This window comes from Lathamus discolor, chromosome 2, assembly GCF_037157495.1.
Source record: "Lathamus discolor isolate bLatDis1 chromosome 2, bLatDis1.hap1, whole genome shotgun sequence".
NCBI lineage: Eukaryota > Metazoa > Chordata > Aves > Psittaciformes > Psittacidae > Lathamus > Lathamus discolor.
In genome coordinates, this window is record NC_088885.1 from 126,584,148 (window position 1) to 126,606,638 (window position 22,491).

The 22,491-nt window shown below is 38.7% G+C and overlaps 1 protein-coding gene across 10 annotated transcripts in view; it reads right to left on the reverse strand.

Annotated features, from left to right (window-relative positions):
* The window catches only part of EYA1 (EYA transcriptional coactivator and phosphatase 1), an 89,533-nt gene extending 73,566 nt beyond the window's left edge, over positions 1-15,967 (reverse strand). For 4 of the 10 annotated variants that reach the window (XM_065669394.1, XM_065669393.1, XM_065669392.1 and 1 more), the window contains exons 1-3: positions 15,918-15,967; positions 10,358-10,407; positions 8,842-8,969 (exon numbers count right to left, since the gene is read on the reverse strand). In XM_065669394.1, the coding sequence (XP_065525466.1) occupies positions 8,842-8,965 (124 nt within the window). In that variant the 5' untranslated portion in view covers positions 8,966-8,969; positions 10,358-10,407; positions 15,918-15,967. Of the gene's footprint in view, positions 1-6,939; positions 7,003-8,841; positions 8,970-10,357; positions 10,408-15,917 lie in introns of all 10 variants that reach the window. The other 6 variants (XM_065669389.1, XM_065669386.1, XM_065669385.1 and 3 more) reach the window with 3 other exon arrangements.
* Between the last annotated feature and the right edge of the window lie 6,524 nt (positions 15,968-22,491).

Sequence of the window (22,491 nt, forward strand, 5' to 3'; positions counted from 1 at the left end):
CTGCCACATACTCCTTCAGCATACTCAGGATTTCAGCTCTCCACATTTTCCATGACAGTTAACATTTCTGCAACATGTCCTAAGCTTTCACAGGATGACACTGGGCAATGAGTGGGAATATCTACACAGAACAGGTTGCAAGCTTGCCTGTAACTACCAACAGCGTGCCCAGTTGTGGCAGAGACCGCAGAAAGTGAAACAGGAGAGGTCCCATTTCTGCTGCTTCTTTATCAAAACAGACTTTTACTGAGGTGCAGAATTATCAGACTTACATTATAGAGATTGACTGATTCAGTAATATGCTGCTAAGTTTTAGTGTCAGCAAAATCACTCATGTAATAAAACAGATTACCAGTAAGAAGTTAAAGAAGAAATCTAACATATTCCTAATGTGCTGCAAAAATTCAACATTTAGAATTACTGATACAGATTTGGTTTATATACCTAGGAGCTTAAGAAGCTATGTCAGAGAGACATTTTTCCTCCCTCTTTTTCTTATCTAGTCATTTATGAGATTATAAAAACAAGATTCAAAAAGAAACTGTGCAAGAAAAAACCCCACAACAGAATAACAGAAAAAAATAATTATCAGATAACACACATGCTAACCCTGAGAAAAAAAAGGCACAAAATTCTGAGATAACATAATTGCTGATTTAATGTTACATCAATTGTCAAGATATTTCTTCTTAAGACACCCAGAGATTGCAAGTGCAATGTGCCTTGTTTTGTCAGCCATATGACAAAAGATGGTTAAAAATGACTTAAATGGCAGTTTCTGAACTCCACCAAGAGAAAGAACTTCAGACCAGAACCTACAAGTTCATGTGGTTCATTGGCCAAATAACAATTTCCTGAGTTCACAGCTTGTCATGCAGTCACTGGTGTATATAGCAGTAAAGAGTGCTATGAAGAATGAGATGCTGGTTATCTTAAATACGGATTTAGACACCTAACATTTGGCCATTGTTAACACAAAAGTCATACAAAAACCTCTTAAAGACTGCAAGCATGAAAAAGAGTTTTTAAAATATCTTTTTAAAATTACTTTCATTATCTAAAATAGACATAAGACTTGATCCACTGAACAGTCTTTGTTAACAGCTATGACACAGACATTAAATCAGAATAAAAATATTGTAAACATGGCTGACTTACAACATATGGGGCACAAGGAGTGAACAAAGTAAGCAAGGCTGTTAGCTTTATAGACATACATAACTACAATCGCTAGCCCTATTTTGGTTTGTCTCAAGGTGATGTCTTAAAATAATGTTAGCAGCTAAACACCACGTAGATATCTTGATTATGTACCCATTACTATTCATACACTGTTGCTCTTTCTCTGCCCACTAGAAACACAGAGCTCATCCTAAAAGTTCAAAGACAACTGTCATTAATGGGACAAAAATTCTACCTTGAATCTCTAAGCTGATGATATTTTCCATATCTCCTCTGTACTGAAGAATCTTGCAAATATGAACAGATAATAAAGGTTACAAGCTACTTATAAAACAGGTTACTCAATTACACTAATTTCTATTCAGGACATACTCTTTTTTTATCAGACTATCAAATTGTTAGCTCCTGAGCGTGAAGCCTGATAAACTTACTTGCTCCTGCTTCTCAAAGCAGAGGACACTTTCTGAATCTCATTGTCTGGAAATTACCAGATGCTAATTACTACAAGGTAATTTCCAGCCTAAATTTATGTTTTCTTTTGAAAGAAAGTCCCTGCTCAAAGCAGCACATTCTAGTTCAAGCCCAGACTGTTTCCTGCTGCCCCCTCCACTGATGTGAGGAGGCTTCAAAACTTCTGAGTACCGGGGCTGTGACTAACCTAACACCTAGCTTTCCCTGCATGCACGGTTACCCCACGACCTTCATCCTCCTCTTCTGTTGAGCATTACAACTGAAAAAGCTTTTAATATTCCTGAACCTGCTCATCTAACAGTAAAAACCTTACATTTGCAAAGAAATGGCATCATCACTACAGCGCAAAATCAGGAAGAAAATTCAAAAACACTTGGGTGGAGTCAAGCTTTGATTGTATCTGTAGCTGGTAATCAAGATTTAACCTGGATATTCATCTGACAAGTACAGTCATGGGTTAAAATAGTCTCATTCATTGCAGTTGAAGGTGAGAATATCTGGGTCAAACTAATGTTCTTACCCCTTCACACTCACTCGTCAATTTATACCTGATGATTGTATCTCTTCTATCACAAAAGAGGCAGCATAAACCCAGAAACACTCCTTTTTAAGATCTTATGGCCTATTTCCTTTATTTTTTTATTTTCTTTTATTTTCCCGATCCTTGATTGGGAATCTGACCATGGTAACTCCCCAGTACATGTATAACAGTTTGCAAGGCATCTGTGTGAAATATCTGTACTCTTTAACTAAAAACAGACAGAATGACCACATAGACTCACAGCCCCAGACACTGACAGCAAAAAAGGTTGCCTTCAGCTAATTTCTGGAACCTCTAGGGCTTCAAGTGAACAGAGAGCATCATGGAGAAGTCAAGCCCACTCCGTCAGTAAGGTGTACAAGACACAAGACTAAGACATGAAGACAGAAGCAGAATGATAAAGTGGGTGGGACCTTCCACAAGTGGGAAATAATATCCTCTACTTTTGGCCAGGGTCTGAACTCCAGGACTGTCAGACTTAAAGTCAAATTCACCTGGACAAAGTGGGATAGCAGCAGCTTGCACTCCCCTCCACCCAGCAGCAGCAAACTCCTCAACTTGTCTCACCAAACCAGGTGGCACAGGTACTTCCTTCAGTGACCAGGGAGACACTGCTAACCCTGAAGTGTAACCAAGTTTTATGCTTTTTTATCTACCTGTGATAAGCAAAACCCCTCTGAAGATTACAAGATGCAAATGCAAGTGCTAAAACATCAACTCACAAGTCTCTGAAGATGCAAAGGCTCTTCAAATACCACCTTATTGTCTATTTATGTGTGATCTTAGATCAAGATGTTCTACTCCTGTTCCCTGGAGTTTCTGCTGGTGCACATGGACAGCAGGGGCTGGATTTCCTTCTCATTGGTATTACTGGCCAGGTGCATGATATTTTTATCTTATGTACTGCAGTCACACGACTGCACACATGCAGATCGTGCGTAACGGGTTGGTCCCACTGGGCAGACACTGCACCTAGCATGAAGTGTTGCAGTTACAGTTTTCAGTAAAGTACTGTATATCTTTACAGGTCCTTGACATCCCGTAGCCTGTGCAAAGCCACTGTGCTAGCAGGGCTCTGGGACCCTCAGACACACTCAGGAGAGTCCTTCCACAACACCACGCTCTCCATCCAGGGTCTGGAACAGCATGTGCTGTGAAAAGGGTTATGAGAAGCTGCAGAAATAGGTGATATGAAAATAAATGGTGCTTCCATGATGTTCCTTTTTTCCAAGTCATTTGTCATTTACAGTATTTTGTTTCCCTTGAATGTCTGTGGGAACTAGTATTGCTATTAACTTTTCCCTTTAATGAGGTCCGTCCTTCCAGGAAAATGTTATGGGAGAAAACAAAATGGCGAAGCTTTCACAAATAGATGCACAAACACACAGAAAAGACAATAAATACAGAAATGTTTATTAGCCAGTCTCCTCCTCAAGACCTTGCAACAGTGCGTTGCTGGACTGAGCCAACAGAGGAGTAGACAAGTAGTTATTTCAGTGGCCAGAAACCTATGAAAGAGGAATAATAGAGCATTATGCTACAAGTGCTCAGAACAGACAGAAGGACTCTTGGGGAAGCAGGAGAATAAAAGCACAGATAAGACAAAGAGTCTGGAAGGAAGCCAATGTAACACAGCAAGAAGAAAAAGGTAAGGAGCAAAGAAGAAAAAAAAGTCCGAGTCAGCCCCTTGCCTTCATGTAAATGGGCAGTAATGTGTACCTGATTTTTATCCTCCAGAAGTGGCTGCATCTTGAAGATTATTACTAACCCCTACAGAGCCCCAGGTTGCTTTTACCAGTCTGAGGCCTGGGACCAATGCAGTCTTTGCCTCTGGCCACACAACTGTCCTTTTGTGTTCTTCTGGGGCCGAGTAAAGAAGTTAGCATCAATAGTTATTGATACACCCTTCTGAAATGCAAACACTAGATTCACCTTTACAGCACTATTATTTCAGGATGTCTAAATATGGAGGCATTCCTGCCTCAGTTACATTCATACCATCAAGCTCTTCATCACAAACAGAAGTGTAGAAGCTTCAGCATACATAATTGGCAGAAACTCCAGAAACGAGCAATTAAAAGTAGCAGAACCCAAGCATCTCCCAAAGGAGAATCATTCTGATTGCCATCACCTACTGCAACTTCATACGCCAAAGTACACAAAATTATGAATAACTATTAAAAACTACAAATAACTTACACAAAATTTAAAATCATCCATTGCCCATGCGCAGGCTTGATTGCAATACTGAAAGAGTGCTACAAAGTATTGTTAGAATTACAATGAATTCTTAACATATAATTTACTTACAGAAACTTACATAATGTGCCATAACAATGACCAGCTCATACCTTCTCTATGGGTTTCAACATCTTACTCCATCCTTATCTCAGAAAATACTGAAACCAACTTTTTCTTCATTCTGTAATATTGCAACTTGACAGCAAACATACTACACAGCACTGCCTTTTGAAACCCTGAAGATGGATTTATGTTCACCAGACTGTAAACAGCCTTTTTAATGGCCACCCATCAGATAGTCACGTAGTGGGGAGTTCTGACTGCCTTTGTGTGGGATCTCATTCTCATGTTGCAGCAGGTACTTAAAGAGCAAGAACATTTTTTTCCAAAGGATTTTTGATGTCCAACTCCCTTTGAAGCCTCCCTTCGAAGCCTCCCTTCCTACGTATCTTTGAAAATCTGATCTTCAATTTGTTATCCATTTTCCCTTATTGCTTGGTAAGAAAATGCCTTCTCTTCTTCCTTCTGAACACTCAAAAATGAGGGCAGAAGTAGCTCCATGCTCCTAACATGAATGAAGAGTAGTTGCTTGGAAAACCACAGCTCCTTCTCTCCCCATCTTCATCTATTCTTTTCCATTCCAGGTGCATAAAACATCACCATGGTGGGCCATAGGCATCTGTTTCTCACTCTGTGTTATCCATCAGAACTGATTTACCTTATTTAGATAAAAGGCAAGATCACTGTAGGCAGAAACTGGATGCAGTTGTCCACTATGGAAAACACCTTTGCTACTCCTTCCAAATTTATTAATTACTCTCAGCCTTTCACCTCTGAAGTATATCTACCAAAGTGGGCACTGTTATTGGAACAGCCACTAGCTGTCTGATAAAACTTAATGAATGACAATTTTATTAGCTTCTGTTGTTATTGTTTCTTTAACTCCTTCAGTATCAAGCCACCACAGCAATTCTCTGACAAAGGAAGATTAGAGATAAGGCACAACTACGAACATTTTGGTCCCTACTTCAATTATATATGATTTTTTTCCACTTTAACATGTTTTCTCAGGCAAGTCATACAGGACCAATATTTGAAAGGTGTCCAGTGTCTGCTGCTCCCTACAAAGGAGGGGATTTTGTGGAAAAAACACTTAAAAAGGACATGGAAAAGTCAAATACTGCAGTATTTGTATCATCAGCACCACCTTGGCATGCCAGGACTGATTTGTCTGAGTGCCTTTAGCCAGACATTTTAGTGTTACTCCTCTGCATTTGATCCTGGGAAATTTCCGACTGGTCAAGGTCTATAATTTCCTTGTTACTTCCCCATCACTGGTTTAAAGACCATGCTGCCTGGCCCGGAGAAGAGGAATGTTGCTTACCAAAGTGAAATTAAGCACACAAAGAGTTATTATATAAAAGCTGCATGCAGAGATTAAACTCAGACTCAATCACACAACTAAATCCCTATTCAGTGCTTTGAAAATTTACCACTAAGTGTGAAGCTAAAAATATTAGCTAATAACAGTGAGCTATCTTCCAACCACATCCTCTCGCAGAACATCAATAAGAGACAAGTCTGAAAATGTGCCTTAGAGGAATTAATGAACATTTGTTTGAAACAGGGCCATTTCACTTTGGGACAGGGTTTTGGTTTTTTTCTTCCTTGTTTTTTTTTCCTACCCCTCATCTAGTGAACATATCCTGCACTTCAGGGTATGGAAACCTGCCGAAATCACACCCATAGTCAAATCAAATTTAACATATCTTTACAAGATATTTGTAACATGCAAATACCTAGAGGCCCTATTTCTTGTTCACATGAAGGTCCCTTATGCCAGAAAAGGAGGGCTCCTTCATGTTAGTGAGCATGAGTGCGTATTAGACTAGAAGTCATTTTCACATACTCTATTTAACATGTGAATGTTCAGCAACCCACATCTCCACTCCACATGCAAAAAGCAAGCAAACCACACTGCAGCATTTTAAGAAAGGTGCTTGGCAAGCCCTTACAACCGCATCCTTACAACCTGCCACTTGTGCCTCAGCCACTTGTGCCTCAGCAGGATTCTGCTTCAAGAATCTTGGAAAAAATAATTTTACTTCACCCTTCATTAAAAAAAAATATATGAAACCCTAGCTTCATTCACTCCATTTTTTTTTTCTTAAGCCTGTTTAGCAGCTCAAGGAACCCAAACCAAGCATTTTCCCAAGATAAAACAGATTAACAGTAAAAATTCCACCTTCAGATTCTTAGGCATCTGCTTCACTCACAAATTTTGTCTCTTGGCACACATCTAATTCAGAAATAAATTATTCTGTTTCTTTCACAAACTTTTCCTTATTTGTCACTTAAGAGCAATCAGAGACAGGAATTTTCAATTTAGAAAGTTTAGACCAGAATCGCCAAGCACAAGCTATTTCTCAGGACGCTATCTGGACAACATCTGAAACCGCATGCTGAATGCCCACGCCTGCTGCGCCCACCACAGCCCCCCAAACCTGCAGGGCTCTGTGTGCTAGGGCTTAGCAACCAGTCTGCAGTGCTCAGGAGGGTCATGTCACCTGAGGGAAAATTGCAAACAAAAGAAAACCGTTTGGCTTCAACTCAGAAGGTAAACACAGATTGCAAGTTACAGCTTTCTGGGTAGAATTCGCCCCAAATTAATAAACATGAACTTTAAGATTCTCATGTCAGATAAATTAGTTACCGTGGCTTAATTTACTTTCTTCAATAGGCTCTGATACCCACCCAGAAGTTGGGATATTACTTCCAAAATTATTTGCTACCTGAGGTCAGTGCATGACTAGATACAACATACAGCTTGCTTCCTGTCAAAGTAATATTAAGCACACCATTTTTCAGGGTGTATGCTTACATACAACAACTACTTAGAACAAAAAGTCAAGCCAGCTGATCAGTGTCTTTCCGTGTTTCAAGGAACACTCCTTATTTCTATGCTAATAGAGAACCTTCAGGCAACACAGAAGGTACAAAAGCTGGTCAAGTTTACAGCAAAGGCCTTTGTGACCTAGAGGCATTTTAATTTGAAAGGGTCAAGCAATTTTATCCTATACCAAAACTAGTATACACCTGATAATTTAATATTAAAATATAATAATATACCTGGGTTTTTAAAAGGAAGAAGACTCATCTAAGGACATGAAATATTGTTTTGCTTGAACTACTTAACACATTAAACACTTTATTTATTCTTTAAAAAGCAAGTTTTGGAGGTTGGTGGGTTTGTTTTTTTTTTTTCCAAAATGACTTAAAATTTGCTTGCAGCAATACTTTTATAGCAATAGCAAAAAGTAAATTATACACAACTCTGGCACAAATGCCTGTTAATCTGATAACCCATAAACCCTCCCCACTACAGAGGACTCCAATTAGAATGAATAACAGAGATGTTTGGGGAATTGAGGGGGGATGACATCTGTTTGATTGACATGTGCCTTTCCCGGATGAATGCAACGCATGTCCATAATCCTAAACAGTCTGACAGCACTAATATGACCCAGTTCTTAGGAAAAAAAGGCCTATCTTTGCTACAACAGTTGTTTAACTATACATTTATACTGAACAGTAATATTGAAGCTGTGTGACTTTTCTCGTAATGCATTAAAATCTCTATTGACATAGCTACCTAAATGTCATGTACAATCTTTCCTACTATAACCATAGAAATGTTACAGGAAAGACTATTTTTTGCTGCTTATTATATAAACCCTTCTGTGTTTCATTATACGTATTATTGTATGTATTATATATGTATTGTATTACTGGCCAAGCTGTTAGGTTGCTCTGCTGTTAGCATTCTATTGAGAACAAACATAACTTATAAACTGCCTGACTGCTTCTTGAAAAATAGGTATCAGTTTACCCCATTGAATTACTACACCTGTTTGAATTTTGGCCACTCCATCAGAGCAGCAAGCTAGCCCGAGGAAATTTCAACACTTAGTTTTATTAGCCGACTTGAGAAAACTTTCATAGCCTTAGGAGCTTGAAAAAAAAGGGAGAACATCAAGAAATACCCATATAGTGAAAAACACTGAAAGACTGAGTTTTGTAGTACAACTGTAAACGCTCTTTTTTCTCATGTCTAAACTACCCTGTCAGGTTTCTTTGGAGGTTTTTTCAAGCTCCGAACATACTACATGCTCAGTCCATTCAAACTCCATGAAAGGAACATAAACCTGGAATGAAAGCTATTGCTGAAACTTGATTAGAGTAACTACTGATAAACATTGATCATCAGCTTCCCACACAATATTACATAAGCACAGAACACCTAAAATAGTAAAACATTTTCTCTATGTAGCTTACTTACTGCAAGAACATCAATGCACCAAGAAGAACAAATAAACCATGAAAGACTAAAAATAATGGTGGCTCACCTTCTGTGCCATTGGGTGTCATGGAATTATTATTTATATGGGAGTTATCAAGTTTTGGACCACTGGGGGATTCACTACTACCACTTAGTCGTCTATGTGGGCTGGCTAGATCCTGCATTTCCATAGACCTGAAAATAATATGCAGCTAGTTTTAGTGACATATTCAATAGGAATTACCTATATGAGATGCAGCTTGCTATTAATCAACATCCTGGAAACAGCAAAAAAATGAACAGCTTCTCTTAACTTGGTCATTTCTAGTGCAAAACTCATTTGTAGCTCTCCAAAATGTGACTGACCAGTTTACCATAATTATTTTTGCAGCTTCAAACAGAATAAATCTTAGATATGAAGTACTGTACTTTGAACAGTTGTGTCACCTTCTATTTTTAAGATACGTAAAAAGACAGAACCACCAATATATGAAGACTCTCTTAAAAACAAATTAACACTCTGCTTTTTCAAGATTTACCACTCAGTGGCAATATAATGGGCCTCCAAACCAAATAAAACACTTGAAGCAATTGTGGAAACCTATCATCTACTGACAGGGAATGAGATATTCCTGACGTATGTGTTTACTCTGGCAAACTACTTAATTGTTCCTCTGTTTCCGCTGAAACAAATGCAGCATTAAAACATTATTATGTCTGCTCACTTGTTTGCTTTGTGGATTACATAAAGCGTGCCCAATTGAAAAGGGATATGACCAACATACAGTGGATCCATATAGGCGTTAGTATGCCTTAGCACTCTGCTGTATCTCTACAGCTGTCGCTTAGTCAAAGTAAGAAGAGAGCAATTCCGATTCAAAGCAAAAATTACACATTTATAAAGCACACAAGCAGCTGAATATCTCCGATTTGTGTTTTCAACAGCCTTATATAAAAAAAGCCCAGACCCGTGGCCACCAAGACATATGCTGGGGAAGCTTATGATTGAAGTGCCCAAACCTTTCGTTTATTTATACCTAAAACCTTTGCTAATGTTATTTGATGTACTCAATCTAAGTAATTGCTCCCTGTAGAAGTTTCACAGGTTACTCTGCCTCCAAGGCATTTGAATCAGTAATTTTTCACTTTAAAAGAAATGCTTAGGTTCTTTTAAAGACTATAAAATTATATAAAAAAAATTCCTCCCACCACAATGTATAAATATCCTTAAGCCTGTCATATCAGCTATGAAGCTTTCACATTTTAAGTGAGATTTTATCACAAGCTGTAAACACAAATCCTTCATTTTACATTTAATTGCCTAAACCAACCTACACATAAAGAAGGATGATATCATAATGAGTTTGAAAAGCCAGTATCTAATATAAAGTCAAACAATTTAGTAAAGAAGTGGATGTGCTCCTGGTTTATAGACCTGGCTGCATGCACCTAAAAGCGATGCTCGAGCACTTACTCATCTGCTTAATGTGGAAAACACGGATAAATATTTACTTATCACCTGAAGTTAAAAAAGAGAATAAAAGGCTTGCAGAAAAAATAGCAAATTTCAATCAAATGCTTACCTGCAGCTTGATGAAACAGCAACATCTGAACTGGTTTGGGACTTCTGCACCTGTAAACCAGGGAAACAAACAGAAGCCTCTATTACTCCACTTTACCATGAGGCCTTAATTTAAAGAAAGGATATTACCGCGGATGACAACTCTGTCCTTTAAAGCCAAAAGGAGAGGAGGAGGGCGCAGTGCCCGTGAAAGGCATATTGTCTTTAAATTGAAGGCTCAACTGTTGTTTCCCCGGCAGGTCTCTCTCCCTCCTCCCCGTGCCGGGGGATGGCGGCCAAGTGACGGGATAGTGATTCATCAGGGGCCCGTGACAGCTGCAGAGGGGCTCACTCCTCCCATGGCACAGAACGGCACGGCACGGCTCTGCCACGCACCCCCACAAAGGTAACCCCACCACGCCGCTCCAGCCCTGAGCCCCCCACCATCCTCCACCCCTCTTGCCTTTTGCTGTTGCTAGCTGAGTTTATCTTTTCCTCCCATCCCCTTAACTCTTGACAGCTTCTTGCCCTTATAACATTGTCTTTCCTCTTCCTATGCTCTTTGCCATCCTTCCTCTGCACCTGGGCAACGGGGAACCCACAAGTCAGCTCACCCCAAAGGTGAGGGGTGAAGAAAGCCAGAGCGGCTGACATTAATTTTTTTGGGGGGACAACAAGGGGCAGATCTACCTATGGTAAAGATCTTCAATCTGTGACAAACAGTATTACACAATTATCTCCAAAATGAGCCCATCTCCAGCTGGGGTGAATTAAAACAAAAACCCCACACATTACTGCACAAAGTCATACTTGTAAAAATTCCAGTCGCTAATGAGATTTCTGATAAAATGACTTGAAAGAACACTTCTGGCTAAATAAATAGGAGGAAGCTGTAGCATTTACCTCTGAGGTCACTCATCAAGGAAAGGAATCTGGTTCCACTGGGAAGCCCAGCAATAATTTTCCAGTTTAATAAAATGACTCCTTTTATAACTCAGGTGAGTAATAGATTTTCATATCCTATTAGAAAAAACACCATTGCTTTGCTAACAGACTCTTCTCTGTACCCAGTAACGATTGTCAGCAGATGATAAAATTCAGGTAAAGGTCCACTGCTAGACGCTGTTAACTTAAAAGCACACCAAAGTTTCTCCAAGCAAGGTATATATCCTCTTAATGTCTGCACTGAGAATCCTTCATGTGCGTTTGCATTCAACCTGAACTGACATCTCTTAAATGATCACAGAGCAAAGACAAGAGAGATGAGGCATTTTAAGTGCCATAAAAATCATCCAAGCAAATCCTACTTATGTGTCTGTAGGGTTGATTTTTTTTTTTTTTTGTTATTTTTAATCACCGACAGAATTACTGCTAGCAAGAGTAAACAACTCCTAGGGGCAGCCAGGCAATGCAGAGCATTACAAATGATGTCAAGAAGCATACAATAATGCACACTGAAAAACATCAATCTTTTTATAACTGGGTAAAGTACTGCATAACATGCTTTTCAATACATCATTGCATGCCAAATCAAACTAGATGAGCAGATACATTCAAAACTGTGCATTTTGTTTTAAAGTGGGTTTTTTTTCCCAGTTCTTTACCCCAGAAACTGCAGCACAGTGCCTTAGGATATGTTTCTGCTGCTACTTTTAGACACCTGGAAAAAATTATAGGTGAGAACTAAGTCTGCTTACAGAGCTATCTTCACTCCCTTTTGCACAGGATCCTTAAAAACGTATCTTTTATAACAGTAAAAAACTTCTTTTTTCAAATAGATGCTTTAATTCATTGATATTTTCCAAAGTACGCTACAATTTTATTTATTCTTCACTAACCCCTAAAATACATTTAATCCTCACTATTTTATTTACCCAAATTAAAAACAATAATAACTTCTGTACACTTACAAATATATATATACACACACATGGATGTGTGTGTATAATGAGAGAGATTTCATTTACAGATTCATGGGAGAGGGAAAAAAAATAATAATACAGCTCATTCAAAGTGAATTAAATATGTACCTTATATGTCCTCTAACACTCCATGATTTGTGAAAGTTCATATCCACAATCTTCATTTTCATTAGATATACTTCAGATATATTCCTTTGTGTCTCAAGGATTATTTAAACCATGTGTTGCACGTTACCATATTTAAAAATGACTCTTTAATCAAAATAACTTTAAAACAACTAATCCTCACTTAGGCTGGTCAGCTGAATCCACAGAGTGGTCCAGGAAAAATAAATCTACTCTCAAGAATGCGAATGCAGACAACAATTAGACACAGATGTGAGTGAAATTAGTTACAGTTTACAAAATGCTACACTTCACATGCTTTCAGTTTTTTATGTGTAGTGCAAAATTACAACGTAGTAAGGAACCACACTTATGACGACCGGTTCATAGAATAAAAACATTTCTGGGTGGTGTGTGCCTGCTCTCATATATTCTCCCACTTTGCCAACAGATTTCTGGATAACTGCGACATAACTCACATATCAAACAAAAAGTGAAAGAAAAAAATAAAATGAAATGGCCTTACCCAGCCAGCCAAAGGGGCACATTAGATATATAAATAAATAAAATCAAGAGGAGAAAAAAGGAGCTGTCACTCACCCTTCATACTCTGCACTCTGCTTAAACTAAGAAATGCCTTATATGCTAAATGACATACACATTCTCCTTGATAGCTCAAAAACATTACTGTGCATAATCTGATTGTTGTAAGTAACATTCACATCATTCTCCTTAATACATGTTGCAAATCTGGGCACTACATAGTACATGGCGAGAAAAAAAGGACAATGATAGCAAAGCTACTTAAAATTCATCCAGTTAAGACTCTTAAATCAGTAACATCAAATTCTGATTAGTTAATGAGGTCTTTTAAGTTTGCCTTTTTCCTAATTAAATTTATAATTCTTCACAGATGTAGGTTTTGTTGATGTTCAATTTGTCTCTCTCATTTTGTTAAACCTCACATAGTACTCCACCAATCCATTGAATAGCCACATTAAATCTGTTAATACCATGCTCTTCAACCCCAGAAATTATTTCCAGAAGGCAAACTTGCTTTGAGAGATCATCAAACAAGACTTAAGGTACACATTTTATCACATTTTCCCTACCACAGAGCTCAGGATGCGGAGGAAAATTCATGACTTTTGCACTGTTTATTATACTTTGCTAAATTACAAATCAAAAGCATCTGACAGAAGATCATGTATGAAGCCAAAAAGTTAATAATGTTCTATGAAAAGTAAACTGTAAATGGGAAGGGATTCTAAATTTCAGCAGCACAAAGCAAATAAAATGTAGGTACTTGTCTAAATTACAGGTTTTCCACAGCATTTTTGCTTGCTAGGAGCAATTTCTTTTTTTTTTTTTTTTTTTTTTTTTTTAATGGCTATAATTTAAAACATTTTTTTCAGCTGAAAAGAAATTTTCTAAGTGAAAATAAGAAGTTAACCCAGAAAACTACAGCCAGCACACGCGCTTCTTCTTAAAGTGCGGTTCTACTTTAAAGGAGCACATTTCAAAGACAATGGCAGTTTTCAAATCAGACTGTTTCTCCTTAGGATAAATATATATATATATATATATATATATACACACACACACATATATATGTATCTGTCATTTTTAGCAAGGGATGGAGGGAGGGAGAGAAAAGGACTTTCCCCTAGAGCAGCACTCTTTGCCTCCTTAAAAGCCCTACACCATCAGTATCTACAGACATAATGGCTTCAACAGCCAAAATGTTACAAAACTAAAATGCAAATTGGCTACAAAAAGGCACCTTGCTGGCAACACATAAAACTTGGTAATACTTTCACTCTTCCAATAATCCTGCTGCTGGGTTCTAAGGGAAGAGGTAGGGCTTTTTCACTAAATACATCAAAGACAAATTGCACTTATTAAAGCAGAAGCAGGTAATTACAGTTATTTCATTTTTAATTGGTAGTTTAAATTCTTTTAAAAGCGCTAGCTATCCTGCATGCTCATTTCATACACTTATGAATGAAACATTCCGAAATCCGAACACTTTCTTCCCTTTAAGAAAGAAGTACTACAATGTGACAATGCTGCTATTATGACCAGCCATTTAAGAATGTCTTTCTGCTTTTCCAAGATTTTTTTGGCTCCCGAGAAATATTTAATACTTATTGCAATTCAAACAAAATGATTACTCATTCTTTTTTCTCTCTGCTCTCCAAAGGCAAAGCATGACTCCAGCTGCCTGTCACTGCACAGAATTGCTGAGAGAGGATGGCTGCTCATTTCCAGACCCTACCAGGCCTTGGGAAAACTCAGACGGCAGCGAGGTGCCTGCCTAAAGACTGCATGCTTTGGGTTTGTGAGCAGTATGTAAAATGCTGTGTGAATGTCCGTTTATATACACAAAAGCATATAATGTCTATAAGCACACATATACATATTTACTGATATATCTATGCATCATGAATCTCTTCTACACCCCAACTCAGCAGTCTATGTTCCGGCAGATGCTTTGCAAACCATCTCAGTATGGGATGGAAAAGAAAAGATTCCTTATACGTGGTATCTAACGTTAAAGTCTTCCAGTGGTATACTGCACAGCATTTCTTACCCCAGATTTCTCTCTGTGGTCATTTCTAAATTGAAACAAAGTACATGAAATATACTATCCTTTTTTTTCTTTTTTTCCCTGAAAACTTTTATTTCTTCTGCTTGCTTTATTATTAAGTGTTTATTAAAAACTAACAATCCCAACCACCTTCTAAGAAACACTTTTAAACGCACTAACACCTTTACTTCTCCAGAACAAACCTTTCGGTGCAAGGTACAGTCCTCCGTCTTGCTGGTGTTTGTCAGAAACACCGAGAGAAATATAGACGCAGGGATGTTTTGTGGGGTTCGGTTGCTCAAAAGCAAGAGGTACATGTAATGAGGCTTCAAAAGGTATTTGACTTCCTCATTCTAAGACTGTCTTTCTATCTAAGCCACCTAAAATGTCAATAAACGTCAAATACTCCAGTTGTATAGATGTTTATTCTGTCATCTTGAAGAATTCTCCTGTGGGGATCTGTGTGTTTTCCTTGGTGTTTGGGAAATTTAAACATATTAAGCGACAGGATTTCCTGCTTCAGAAAGCGCTGTCAAAATCTCTGTCGGGCATTCTTCCTCCCAATTTTTTCTTTCTTTTTCTCACGCTCTCCTGTCCCTTTCAGAAAGGTTTCCGACTCTACGTGCCTATTTCCCCCCTCTCCAGTTCCCCATCTAACATCTCACCGTCACGTCGTTCCTATCTGCCGAACCATTAGCACTCTAGGAAATCAAACCGGAGGAATCCCCAAACCTGGCTGATCACAGTAAGCAGAAACGCCTAATATCTGCTTGGTGGGAAGCCTGCAAACCCCGGCCTGAAACACAGCCAAAATTAACTCCTGCACCCACTGATTTGTACTGGGACGGCAGAAAGTCCCTGCCGCTGCGGAACCCGCTCGGGGCTGTTCTGCCACTGGGCTTTTCCTTCTCGTTTCCTCCCCTGTCCGCCTCTCCCTCTGCCCCGCGCCGCCCGCCTGTACTCACGGTGCCGGGGCGCGCCGTCTCCGCGCCGCGCAGCCTCCGCGCTCGCGGGCTCACAGGGCGGCGGCGGCGGCGCCTCCCATGGCGCGGCGGGGCAGGCGCGCCCCGGGGCGAGGGCCGGGACTGGGGCCGGGGCCGGAGCCGGAGAGGAGCGGGGCTGGCGAGCAGACAAAGCCGAGGCGGAGGAGGCTGCCCCCAACCCCGCCGCCTGTTTGCTCAGCCTCGTGGGTCTGCCCAGGAGCGCCTGGGGGCACGCCGCCGCTCCGCGCCTCTGCTCCTCACTCCCCTTCGCCTGGGTTTTTTTTTTCCCCTTTCCTTTCCCCCCCCCCCCCCCCCCCCCTTCTCTGGGTTTTGTTTTTGTTTTTGTAACGCAAACCGCAGCTATTCTCTTGTCCCAACCTTATTGGCTTAAAAGCAACAACTGCAACGAGGCTTGCGCGGTCTGAAGTCAACCTTCCTGCTCGGGCGAAACGCTGCCGCGCTCCGCCGGCGGCTCGGAACCAGCGCGGGAGCTGAGCGCCCCTGGCCGCCGGTTGCCCCCAGCCCGCACGGCAAAACCCCTGTTTTTCTGCGCCTTCTTCAGCCTCACCCCAGAACAATTAATGAATCCCTCGGGTCCTCCCTCATTTAAAAAGCTTAATTGCGCGTAGATGCGTCCCCTCTAGTAAGCTGGGTTTAAACAAAAGCCGTACTAATAGAATAACTGGAATTAAACCAACATTCTATCAATGAGAGAAGCTAAATAAGGATACTCACAGAGTCTCTTAGGCATACAACCAGCATGCACGTCCGGACATGCAGTTTTGATTGGATATGTAACAGATTTGTTCTCAAATATCTGAGATTCTTGCAACTTTGTAAAGAAAGGGTCTGCTAAAACTATTTAAGCCAGCGTTCTCCGATGTAAATGTATTTATTAAATAAAGTGTCTGGAACTTTTTAAACGGTTTAAACCATGTAGGTATGTTCAGTATCTGTGCCCCTAGAAACAACTGTAAAGATGGTAAAATTTGCATTTTAAATTATTACTACTCACCCACTGAAGTTTTAAAATTTACTGCTGTGGAAAGGCCCTTTTCACAGAGCTTACAAACACTCCCAAAGAAGAGAGCAGCAGTTGCATTAAGTAACAGTAACTCTTCAAAGCTTAGCTTTTAACAATCAATAAGTAATTAAGTAATTTAATTAGTAAACCATTAAACTGAAATGGGTTTATGATACATTTCTATTACAGCACTTTCAGATGCTCATAATTCAAAAAAACCCTCTTTTAAAGATACATACATTATGCTACAAAACATCCTAACATACACAATAACTAAATTTGACCAGGGTTCTCTGGAGCAGTTCCACTCTCTGGGCAGTATCTTTCAATTCATGTAACACTGATTTTTCTACACTTTTTCAGTACACGTAATCCAAATATGATGAGGAAAACAGCATAATGGTTTGCAGTACCAAAAAAAAGAAGTCTTAATACTATGCCAGGTCTACAGCACTAAATGAAAAAAATATAACTTTATACGGTATAAATAGATCGAAACAGTACTTTTTTTCTTTACAAAAATCCGTGGTTATTCACTACTAGTATATCCTTACCTTCAATTAACTAATCTGTGAATGAAAGCAATACTTCTAGAGGAGAAATGTCTTCTGGCTACTACATCCCAGTAAGTGAGACATTATTTTGTAGCAAGTACATGGGGAATACTTCAGGAAAGCAGCTCGGTTTGCAAAGCTACAAATGAACCTCAAGCTGAAAAGACACCTACGATTTAATTTTGTTTAGCGGAGAAAAGGGATCTCGGAAAGCCACACACCATATATGGGAGACCAGGTCAAAATAAGCAGCTTTCCATTGGGCCCGTCCTCATCGCCGGCACAAACACAATCCCTTCACTTCTCTGTAGCCACAGACCACATCTCGCGCCAAGAAAACTATTTATGATGTTCTACATTAAACTGTGAACGAAATGTAAATTACTCATTATAGAGACATGCAGTTTTGTCAGGTAAAATTCACAGAAATCCTGAAATAAAAGGTGATGTAATCATTCCGAACTACGTGCTTTTTGGAACAGCCATGATCCTCTGGAAAATGCTTACCACTGAAGTCTTTACCAGTGTTAATAAGATCATTTTAAAACCCCTACGGAATCCTAGATAAAGACACATATCTTGCTTCACTGTCTTTAGGAGCCCCATCTATCACATGAAAAAGATCAGGCACATATTTTCAGGAAGCAGAAGCTCTACTCTTTTCAGAAAAAAAATAGAAAAATATCGTATTGTTGTACATGTAACTCAAAACACTTTCTCAAAAACAGTGACACTTAAATGATGCTATGGAAATCAAAGAATGATCTTTAAAAAAAATATGACTGCAACTTCCAGTGATGCATGTGCATTTCTTCAGGAACCTATTTCATTCCATATTTGAAAAAAAATAAAAAAACCCAAACCAAAACAACCCAAAAATAGCACAAATAGATGAATAAATTTTCTTGTTTTAAATGTAAAGCTTACTGAAACAGGTTTACTGTTGGTCAGAGGTTTTAGTCCCTAATGGCAGTTTTGTCTGAGTAATAACTTCAGGAGTGTGCCCAGTCTGTATTTAATTAAACTAAGACAGATCCCCCCACACACATACAGAGCTTGATGATGTGATGATAAACACGGGATAAATTACACAGAGGCTAAGATGACAGGGAAAGGGTGCTGACGATGCATTGCAAGAAAAGAATCAGCTTTGAATTTTTAATCTCTTCTGTAATATGGCATGTAGGCAGTATGGGAACTGAAGCCATATAAATGATCCAGATAGGGGATATAAGATAAAGTGGGGTCCTCTGTGTTTATACAGCCATCAAACAGTGTCTTAAAGTTCTTTATCTGATGTCTGAAGATTGGACTTCAGATTAGTGTATATCATTACCCCATGGTATGATCTAACCTATGAACTTATCCTACAGCTGATACCATGGACCAGATCCTCATTTGGTTTAAGTGAGTACAGTTTTTTTTTATTTCAATAGCTAATCTAATAATGCCAGCTGAACACCTCACCTATTTGAAACCTGTTTGAAAGAGCTTTGTTTACTTAGCTTTTTTGTTTTATTCTTCCAACAAACTGCATACCAAATCAGTGAAGGCTGCATTGTTGATCACTGGCACCCAACATCAATTTTAAACCACAATTACACTAACATTGGGTTTGGAACAGGGATTTCAGTGGGATTTGTGTATGTTAGTATCATGCCTGAATCTGCCCTGATTCTGCATTCCTGCTGATGCTGCTGGCATCTCAAGAGTCATAAGAAGAAAAGGCAGGACCAATATGTAATACCAAACGCACAACAAGCTATTGGGTATATTTTTACAACTATTACTCATGCAACATGTTTTTTAACTCTATGTGCAGTGTCACATGCTGTAGCACAAGAAAAGTGTGTCTGTCTTGAACACAGTATTTACTGGCTGCTTAGATGCACTTATTATCAGTTGTGCTAATAATTAAGAAAAAATAATTATAAGATGGAAATGGAACAGTGGGCTGTTTGCACATTTGTCTCCAAGCAGTAAATGCTACTGAAATATTCAACATTAGAAATAGGTCCTAAAGACCACAATTCACTAAAGCAGAAGATGTCCCCCATAGCTCCTGAAAGCCACCCCCTGGCTCTTCCGGTAACAACTGCAATGCAACGTCAGAACCCTCTGAAGCTGGCAATATCCCTCCTATGTTTCCACACAAGTTTTATCTTACACATAGCAGCTGTTGCCTAGAGACGTCCCTGGCTGGAGCAGAAGTTTGCAGCATTTGACAGGAGCCCTTATTGTCTCATGCTGCTCACGTGAGCAAAAGTAGAAAAACCTTGGTGAATACAAACAAGAAAAAAGTGACAGAAATCCACCATTTTAACGGCTTTGTTAAAAAACTAGTAGCGCGATTGAGAAGGCCAATTTCATTCTTTTCTGTCAAGATACACTGGATGAAATTAATAATGAATGTGTAATATGTTATAAGAAAAGGTGCATGCTCTTAACCATCATCCTTAGTCAAAATGTGTATAAACTGCTGGCCCCAGTGACTTCCTTGCCAGTTTACATGCAATTGCACTTGTTTTTAATCAGCAACTTCAGTATGAACTACAGGATCATTTTGTATAATTCAAAATAGTAGTCTTTATTAATCTTCAGTAGATACTGCTTTAGGTTTTTGAAAGAACACATGACTTCATATGTTCTGAAATAGCCCTTGACAGCTATGATATAAATGAACGTATATATAGCGATCAAAGTCTAGTTTGTTAGCAAATACCTTAGAGTTTCTCATTTTTTCACCAAATCATGTTTTTTTCAATACATTCATTGCATCTTAAGAGCATTATGTAACAGGGGAAAATACATTTCATATATACATATGTTTATAGACACAGTGTGAAATATAAGTATGTTCAGTACTCAAACTGTAAAATAAATATGTAGTTTGCCACTTATGGAGACAAACTGGGTGAGCTGAAGGTGAAGGGAAGATTTCCAACATGAAGGTAAGTTTTAAATGCATCTAATACTGTCACCTCTCTTTTGGTACTTTGTAACACCCAACTGAAAACTTCCTACATCACTTTTCTCTTCTAGAAATCTCACGAAGTTAATTATTCTTATGATCACCACACAACAACACTGATATATTTTGGAGTCCAGACCTTCTGGAGTAGATGCTCTACCCGAAAGTGATAGCATTCCTCTTCCCTAAAGACTAAGCCACAAGGTCTGTGACACTTTGAGGACAGAGCTCTGAGATCTCTTGATTTAAGAGTAGTGTTGTAGCTTTTCTAACTACAGTAGCTTTCATTGAAGCAATGCCTTAACTATTAAGATTAAAATGACTTTAAATGACTTTCCATTTTCTAATAAGGTTCAATAATTTTACAAGGGTTTTTTTTAATCCCGTCTACGGTCCTAAGAACCAGTAAGAATGTCACTTCTTTTTTCCATAAAAACCTCAGCTCAGAAGATTCATAAACATGTTAGTAACTGTTCATAAAAGTAGTCCTGCTGAAGGCAATGTAATTATCTTCGAAAAAAGTTATTTGGAGAATTAGCTGTTTGCAAGATAGGGGGTGAAATGAAAGGAGCAAATTGCAACCTGTGAGCATCTTTGAGAAAGAGCTAATTTTTCTAGTTTACATTCAAGCTCTTACTCCAGCTCAGCATGGAAACATAACTGCCTAAAAACTGAAAATAATCATCCTTCACTGTCATGTGTGAATAATAATTTGCCTACAAAAAATGAAAAAGTCAAATCAAAGGCACCAGGGATGATGATGAGCAGCTTGCTAGCACTCTTAAGAGGCGATAAAAGCTATACTTGGTAGTTCCTTAGAAGATAAAGTTGCACAAAGAACGCAGTACAAATGAGAAATTACCAGGGAGCTGACAAAATAATCAAGTCCTGTTGTTCTTTAAATACTATAAAACACAGCAATTCACACACATGCCATCTTTCTGTAATTCATCCTCCCATGACTACTTAAGCCTTCCTCATCTTTCATTTAGTGCTACTAGAAAAAAGTTAGAATTTACAAACCATTGCAAATTTTTTTCACAGCAATAACTTACGTTTTGCCAGTGATATAAATACAGCGCACTGTATAACATGAGTGAGCTCAGTAATGCTAGACTGTCTTTTCTCAAAGTATTTTCCATTAACATGAACAAAACCAGTTTTGTCAGCACCTCCAATAAGGTGAAAAGGGAGTTCCTCTTTGCTTTTCAGTTCTGAATTAAAATTGTACTCAGAATTCTTAATTCTGCAAGAAAAATATGTTTGTTTGCTAACCACAGAAACAATAGGTTTATTTATTGCAAACTCCATTTTGTTATTATTTCCTAAATGTGTTCCGTACTTTTTTCCTGGAGCATTATTCATGTTACTGTTCAACAGTAGATGGAGCAGTGGAACATTACTGTATTTTAGTTATTTGTGTCAATTATAGCATAATTTTTCAGCTGCTGACTTGTAGGACTGCACAGGCAAATAAATATATATATATAACTGTTAGTAAAAGCATTTAGAATTATGAATTATTTTGACAAGTAATTAACGCAAGCCTGCATTTATGACTAATATACGTGATTCATAAACACACAGTCAGATCACAAACCTTGCATTAGTTGAATACAGTAAATATGTACGTCCTTAACCTTCAAACATTGTCACACTTATTTTTCTTACGATGGTCAGGAAGGGTGAAGTATCTTCTAAAAGTGAAGTTCATAAACATTCCACATTTTTGGGCCTTGTAATGAAAAGGAAAAAGTGGAAGTCTAAGTTAAAATAATCATTACAAGGGCAATTTATTTTATATTCACATCAATTGATTTTCTTGTAAACCATTTTTTAGAAATTTACTACAATAAATTCTTTTGAGCTGCACAGCAATTATATCACGGCCCTCATTTGTTCAGCAGAGGTTAGATTCTCACCTAACTGTAACCATCCACAATTAAGCATTTAGTTTAAGATGACCATCCCAACCCTCATCTTCAGTTGAGGGAGGGCGACCTTCAG